General features: G+C 37.4%; 1 protein-coding gene across 1 annotated transcript in view; it reads right to left on the reverse strand.

Annotated features, from left to right (window-relative positions):
* The window catches only part of LOC111865016 (LMBR1 domain-containing protein 2 homolog), a 29,822-nt gene extending 24,829 nt beyond the window's left edge, over positions 1-4,993 (reverse strand). Inside the window, exons 1-3 of the mRNA XM_023852707.2 lie at positions 4,727-4,993; positions 1,335-1,570; positions 399-566 (exon numbers count right to left, since the gene is read on the reverse strand). Of these exons, the coding sequence (XP_023708475.1) occupies positions 399-566; positions 1,335-1,570; positions 4,727-4,900 (578 nt within the window). The 5' untranslated portion in view covers positions 4,901-4,993. The remainder of the gene's footprint in view (positions 1-398; positions 567-1,334; positions 1,571-4,726) is intronic.
* Positions 4,994-8,683: the final 3,690 nt, after the last annotated feature.

The raw sequence follows: 8,683 nt of genomic DNA on the forward strand, positions 1-8,683 counted from the left end.
TATCTCTTGCTTAAAATTAATTCCTATATTTTTCTTTCATTTTAGTCAAATTAAATGCCAGATCCATAAGCCATCGCCTATATAGCTGGCAAGAAGAATTAAATTCAAAAATACATCATAGAGATCTGAAAGTTAAAATCATCAGCAAATGATAGGCTTGCAGAACTGAAGTAATAAAGTGGTTTGGTAACTTTTCTTCAAGTACATACTGCCTACAATCATACAATTCCTCTGTTAATTGTTTATCATGGTTTGAAATATTCTGGTTAACCTGAAAATAAGTACTGTGTACACCACAGACTTCAGTCCACATTACAATATTTCTGTACATTTTCCTGATGTCTGAATATCAAACTTCTGTCATAAATTATCTTCAATTTGATTCATCCATTTCTCACCCATCAAGGTCAAGACCTGGTTTCAATGCAATATAGATGAGCAGCACCCCACAAATGAATAGATAAGATCCATAGTAAATGGCATTGTCAATCAAAGCAGATTTCAGCTTTCCACGCACAGTGAAATCCCCAGCCTTTATGTAGGACTGCATCAATGGTAACACAAGCCTGTAACAACCAACAATAATTCTGATCAATTTAAACTATCAGAGACACTAGTTCTACTCTCACTTTCATATCAGATACAAGGAGACAAAGAAAAGATTCTGTCTACATCACAGTTTTTTATGATGCTTCTCAATCCTACTATTGGATGAATAAAGAGAAAGAATTCAAATGGAATCAGAAGAAACAAATCCTTGGAGATGTTTCAGGTGAGTATGTGAAACAGAAAGGGAAATAAGGTAGAAGATTGGATGCAAAAGAAGACATTGTGCAGACAACAAGAAATTAAACATCAAGGTGGCATAGGCTGAAAGAATAGATGAAAATGGACTAAAGTAACTAATTCACTGGATACCAACTGGAAAGGATGGCATGGAAGAAATAAAAATATTACCAATCAAAAGAAAAAAAAATTGAAGAGACTGGAATTAGCAGCAATGAGACAGAACATTAATGAAAACAGTATACTCATAGTAGAAATAGCAGAAAAGATTTGTGTGCTGGACACAAACCAAATTCTTTCAAATTATCTCTATTTTATGAATCCAAGCATTTGAAAAAATGCATGTATATGTAATATTTGCCTGCTATCTAAGACTTGGAACTGGATATGTTATTCTGCTGACATGCAAAATGTTATATATATGTGAGTGTGTGTTTATTCATATATAAATACAGACAAGGATATACTCAATTTTCTTAAATTCATTTTCATAGTTAAATAATATTAAACCATTATCTTTTAGTGACCTTATTTCCTAGTATACTTACCAAGTGAGACACTGTGATGTCCAATAAACAACACGCCATAAATTTAGTAAAACATTCTCAGGCACATTGCTCCATGGTTCCTCACAGTGAACAGGAAAGATACTGCTTGTATTTTCATCTTCCAGTGATGCATTCCCCAGACCAGACGGTATACTTGTTGAATTCACATGAGAAAGATACTGTCCATGAGTGAAATATTCCGGTTGTTTTTTTTGCATGCACTGGCGATACGCTGTCTGAGAGAAACAGTCACAAGTGATTACAAATTAGCTAATGAAGAACTACCATAAAAATGTGGTATATACAACAAATCCTCGTCCACTGTGGGGGTTAGGTTCCTTGAGAGTGGCACATCAGGTAAATCTATACTGGACAAACTTCATATTTTATGGGTTACATGAACCTGGCAGCATTAATTCTCTGATTTATACATAGTTTTTTACACACAAACAAAAAATGAACCCATTTATACTGCTCTAAGCTATCAAAAGCATCATGGTCTACAGCACAGGTTGATTACCCGATGACATCTTGGCTACATAAAGACTCAAATGTCTTGATAATTCCTAAGTTCATTTTTACACACAAAAAATGAACCCATCTATACTGCTCTAAGCTATCAAAAGCATCAGGATCTACAGCACAAGTTCACTACCGGTTGACATCTTGGCTATATAATAAGACTCAAATGTCTTGATAACTCCTTTATCCATTGGTTGTAGGACTCATGTAGTGTTAGAAGGTAAAAACATTACAATAAATTGTGATGACTGAACTGCAATGTTTCAACATCACAGCCAGGCGGCAGACTGTACATTAACTTTCTTTGCATTCACCAAAGAACCGTGTTGGACTTGTGGTTCTCACAGCACTGGCTATGAAAAGATCTATCTTCTGGGATACAATGCCACAAAATTCTGTACAATTTAACTGATATTTCAGAGGAACACACTGCCTCCATATTAAGGATCAAAGAGTATGCCAGCATGCAAAACTCTCTTTGTTGCCTGTTTCATGATTTCTTGCTTGAAGCTAGCTTCTTGCTTGGCTTATTCTTCAGCCCTGAAGATGGAGATGATATATTCATCTGAAATGTATCCCATAAGACAGAACTCCTCAGCAAATAACTGTTTGGTTTTGTTTTTGCCAGTATAAGAATATCCACATTGGAAAAGGGCTTACTGTATCCAAGATGCAAACTTAGAATTTAAGAATGTTATAAATGTCAGTGCTTCAGATGTCTCTGGTGTGCAGGTGACCATAACAACTGAGAGTGCTTAAAAAGAACAATGGTGCTAGCGAACTAAAATGCTGCAATTGAGGGACAGCATCCAAGCAGCTACACAGTGTGGATGTACAAAGAGCAGCGACACAGGATTCAGCATTCTGGAAACCGATCCCACTAACCACAGTATTATGTTCAAACAGATTATTCTAAGGGAAATGTATGCCCTGGCAGCAACAATAGTGAATCCAGGAAACTCATGACCAACCAAGAACGAGACTATGGAAACAGTGAAGCCAGCAGCTAACAGAAGTAGCACTGACAGTGATGTAATTACCTTCATTACCACAGTGCAACAACATGACAAGTATGAAGCTAGCGCAAGCATAAGATGAATGTTTCACCTTCATTACAAAGGCTGTCTTCATGCTCATAATGAAGAAATAATGTCCTACCTCTGTTGTATATGCAGCACACACTGCACCTGTCTACACATGTGAACCATTTTATCCTCATTGAGATCAAACCAAAGTTGGGGGGAGCAAGTGCCTTGCTGCACATCACAATATGGTCAGGAGTAAAAATGTTGATGTATCTGACACTAATTGAATTCAAAGTGCCCCTTTATTTAGGAATGGTCTTGACAAAACAGACAATGTAGGAATCTGCCTGAATCGACACACTCCCAGGTGAAAACGATTTTCAGTGTTCTGTATAAAACACCAGCAGGATGCTGTCTTCTTCTGCATCCTGGTTTCTTTCATTGTTAACAGAAAACTTCTGTTAAAACAAGTGATTTAAATTCACCTTACACAGAGTTGTCCTTGTGCTTAACCCTTTGCCTGTAGTTTACATTTATAACACTGATGTGGTGCTATCATCCCAATTGTTCTTTGATGTACAATGACAAGCAAAACACATTCTCTGGCCATATAATACAGAAGAGCATATGGCTGACACATGTTGATGACAGGATGAAACACTAGTGCAACCTATGCATTAATTTCAGATTGTCCAGAGGAAGAGCGGCCAACACATCTCAGCGACTGTTAGTTGACATTGAATTAACATCAGTACTAGATGACTTCACACTCTGGACACTTTAATCTGTAGGACTATTGTGTATTATGCGCATTTGTTTCAACCATCTAAGAATATGAGATATCATACTACTTCTAATATAAGACACACTTGAAGTTAAAAAGAATTCACTTTTTGAAAGTGGGTTTTAGGGAAAAAGATTAGAAAGGAGCACAATCCTCAAATTTAAGATGCACCTCAAGTATTCAATGGAGGAAGAAAGTGTAAAATGCATCTTATATTCAAAGTAATACAGTATATTATAATAAAGATGATCATCAAACAACAGAATAAGGTTTTCTGTAATGTATAAAAGAATATTTTAATACACTTTTACATACAGGATATAAGGGACAGCCAGTGATTTAAACAAAGCTTCACTTTGCTTCCATGGATTAGGAAAAAGTCCGATACAGACCTACGGATGTGGCAAGTATCTCACAGATTTCAATGATCCATATTGAGTTGTGATTAATTATGTTTTAACAGTTTTTATTAGTCACAGTTCTTTAGCTAGATTTTGTTAATTCTTTGCTGGGATAATGCAGTGTATCCTAAAGCCAAAGCCTAATCTCTGTGCCCTTTTCATAATCTTTTTTAATGTATTTAACATGGTAATGTTATGGAGTGTAGTCTTCTAAGATGTGACACCATACAGTCTTGTAGATGGATATGGACATTTTGGAGGAACACACTACCTCTATCTTCATGGCTGAAATGCTTCATTCAGCTACAGACTGCAAGGAAGGCAGATGGTGAGCCCCAAGGGAAGTCATAAGGAAATGGAGCTTGGTGTAGGCCAATGAGAATGGCTTGTATGAAAATTGTCCTTTCCAAGAACAAGGCTATACAGTGTCACAAGTTGATAGACCATNGGCCCTTTTAAGGGACACATAAGCCTTTGACACATGCAGGAAATGGAACAGCAAGAAGGTATGGCCCTTTCCAAGAACAAGGCTATACAGTGTCACAAGTTGATAGACCATACTGCAAAAAGTCACTTCTGTGAAAACCACTTATATTTTGTAATTCCATTTACTGTGTTTTATTCTGTAAGTTACAGCAAATCTTTAACTTCTGCACTCACCGAAGACACATCCAGTGGTAGAACAAAGATAATGAGAAATGAGAAGTACCATGCTACAAGAACTGCAACTGTAACAATGATATGATGTTTTAGCCAATTTCCATACTTATAAAGCACACCAGCAGCCAAGCAAAATGTAACCACCACTTCAGTTAAAAGTGGACTCAGTGTCATGATGCACTTATATTTTTGCTAGTTTCTTGTTCCACAAATTAAAACAAGTGCCTTAAAATCAATGAGACTAGTTCAACTTCTCTGTTCATTCATTTCCTGTTTTTTCAGCTTTTCCTCTGCTTCCTTCTGCATATTTTCTAACTTTTCAAGTGTCACTGATTTCAATGGCATCAGTTTTGGTTTGCAAAGAATGTACTCTGGTATATCTTCATGATGTAAAAGACCTCTGTTTGGAAGGTACTCCTTTAATGTTGCCATCTTTTCTTTCCCAGACATTATCTTCTTAATTATATGTACCTATAAAAGAAAACTATACATTATTATACAAGTACAAGGGAGTCAGTAAATAGGTCACAAATGGATTTAAAACATAAATCATGTGATTTATGAACTTGGAAAAAACATTTACTTCTCAACATATCCTCCACCAACATTGACCACACATTTGTCCCGTCACTTTACCAGTGTGTTGAAACCCTCATCACAGAAGTCTTTTGACTGTTCTGTCAGACACTTACACACCTCTGCTTCAACCTCTTTGTCATCAGCAAAATGTTTGCCAACAATGTGGTTTTTTAGTAAACCAAACAGATATAAGACACTAGGGGCTAAGTCTGGGCTGTAAGGTGGATGTTCAAGAAGTTCCCACTGTAGTTCTTGAATTTTCTCCTGGGCTGCTCAGGCTATTTAAGGGATCTGGCACCCACTGAGCACATACTTTCCGAAACTTCAAAAGATCATGCATTATGATGTATGCTAAACAACTGAAACACCATAGTGCAGCTGCTACACTGTCTATCGTCATCCTGTAGTCAGCTCAAAACAACTTGTCCACCCGCTGCACAGTTGCTTCTACTGCAATCTCATCAGTCTGACCTGGTAGGACATCACCTGTGACTTTCAAACCTCCTTCAGAGAATTTCTCGACTTAGTTGTGAACCACTTTACATGACAAACATTTCTTTATGAATATCCTTTGCATTGACTCCTTTTGCCCACAAAAAATGGACAATAGAATGCTGCTCTTCGGTAGTACACCCCTCAAGCATGGTCGCCATTTTGACTACTGAAACCAGCCTCTGAACATGCACATTTGCTACCCACACTTTTATTTAAAAAAAAAGATATATAAATATATAAATGGCCTAGACAATGACCATATGGCACTACCCAGACTGTCATGCTACCTAGCAATACACACAGAAAACCCATTTCATCCATTACAGCTGTTTTACTTCCAGCTGTGACCTATTTAGTGATTCGCCCTTGTACGACACCAGTACACTTGGTACACATGTCAAATTTTCCTGAAAAATGTCTGTCACCAAACTCTGTCTCATCTATTAAATGTAAATCATAATCATAAACGGCCTACACCTAATGTACAACTACAAAAAACTCAAAAAATGTTCAGAAGAATATTAATATACACACCACAGTTTTGTAAATATCATAAATTAATATTATTTCTATAGTACTACATAAACTTCACAAGCGTACGTGTATTTCTGTGGTGCATCAGCATCTAAAAAATTTGTATATGAATCCATAACCCAACCTGATGTATTATAAATATATATGTCAGACAGCAGAAAGGCCTGAAAATAAGTTTAGGGATCAAACTACGTTATTTACACACCAAACATACATTAAAGTAACAGAAAGATGGCAGGCTGTACAGGGTCTGTGACTGATGTCCTAAAGGGTAAACATTATAATACAAACATAGATACTTCCATGGGGTGGTAAGTTCAGACATTAAAATGGAGTAAAATAACAATAGTTATAAAGAAAAACATAATTCATAAAATAACAGCAAAAATTAAGCATTCCCCTTTGTAGTCTGTAAATTTTCTGTCTTCCACTGTCACAGGAACAGCAAACACACAAAAATTATGAAATTTACTGCATACAACTCCAACCATGACAACTGATTGCATTCAGGAGGTACCTGCTTTGAATCTCGGCTGGGACGTCAATTGCATGAGAATTAATGAAACGGAATACCTAGTTATGCTAGTTCTTGAGAATACAGTAAACACTGTATCATGTATCAGGTCTTCAGGTTCCATAAAAGGAAGGGGATTTTTTAAGATAATGACAGATTGCTTATAGGCCATTAAGGATGGACGGTGTTTAATGGAGATTATGGTAACTTATTACAACTCACAACTAAATTTAAAACATCCATTCCTAAACAACAAACGAATTTAAGTTTTCCTGCAAGGTTTGACTAAGCAAATAATCTACCAATATATAAACTACCCACGTTAAATACTTCATAACTGTAACAGAAAATAAATATTTAAAAGACCGCTACAATAGCATTACATTTACAACTGTGTAAAAGTACACGACTATCATTTACCCAGACAGGATAAGATTACATACGTGTCATTTCTTCACTTCCTACGACAATCACATAACCAAATAACTAACCACTGCACTGCTCACACTGCAACCATTACACTAACCAACAATAACACACCAATCCATAACCTAAACTGCACAAGACCGTAAGGACCGTAAAGACGGTAAAGACTGGTGTACGCTAATCACTGATTATCTTAAAAGGCTCTGACCGCTCTGACCCTTGATCTATGATACATTTCTTTCATGAATCCTACATGGATAAGTCATATATTCAGATACGAACACAGGAGCGCACAGGAATGTCTTTCTGGGTTTATGCATCTTTGACATCACGGATAATGTTTCAATTTAACTCTTATTTAATTACAAGGATTACGAGCTCGGCTCAACGGCCAGTAACCAATTTTAGATGCTAATAACAATGTCACGTACACGTATGACAGTGACTACTGACGGGGTTTGTATTGGTGTGTTAATTTTTAATTAAGGCCGACGGTCGTCGGCCAGGCTGTCTTCGAATAAAGCACCCATCTGGATCTGGAACTTAGACCAGATTTCTAATAGTGTGAGACAGCTGAGGGCGTTGCGGGTATTTTGATGCGGGGCGCCCCGCCTCAGGAGAGGACGGGTCTGTCGTTTCAAATTGCTGCTGGCCTTGCCAACGCAATCATTTTCGGGCCCGAGTCCCGTGCGACGCGTGCGATTCGCAAGTATATATATTTTACTGTCTCAGATTCGATACTTCCTTTTTCGTCGCCTCCTACGACTTGCTACGGTGGTGTTCGACCTTGCCTCCTCACGGGATTGGATTAGTTGCTTGATTTATTCACCACTTATACCCTCACGAATCCTTGTGAAACATCGATTCAGAAATAGTGTGAAGGATGTGAAGACGCTTCCTGGGGCAGATATTGACTCTGACCACAACTTACTGGTTGCCAAGTTCCAAACCAGGTTGAAGAAAATTATAAGATTTCGAAAGCGCAGACCCAGATGGGATTTGGAGAAATTATATGCTCAAAGACAAATCGTGCAAGAGACCCCAGAAGAGAAACTCGGTGCAATTGAAGGTGAAAACGGAAATGCTGAAGCGCAGTGGAACAATATAAAAGAATGCATGTTAGATACTATCAGTGATTTGGCTGGTAAAGTTGAGAAGATAGCAAGAAAACCATGGATTACACAGGAGATGATGAGTAAAATGGAGGAGCGAAGGAAATGGAAGAATGTCAACAATGAAGAAGGCAGGAGGAAATACAGGAGACTGAGGAATGAATTGAAAAGAGCCACGGACAGGGCCAAAAAGGAATATCTTGAGAAGATATGTAATGAGATTATGGAATTTCAAAGAACAGGCCGTTATGATTTGATGTACATGAAGACAAAAGAACTAGGATGGAAAGAGAATCA

This window comes from Cryptotermes secundus, unplaced genomic scaffold, assembly GCF_002891405.2.
Source record: "Cryptotermes secundus unplaced genomic scaffold, Csec_1.0 scaffold766, whole genome shotgun sequence".
Lineage (NCBI taxonomy): Eukaryota > Metazoa > Arthropoda > Insecta > Blattodea > Kalotermitidae > Cryptotermes > Cryptotermes secundus.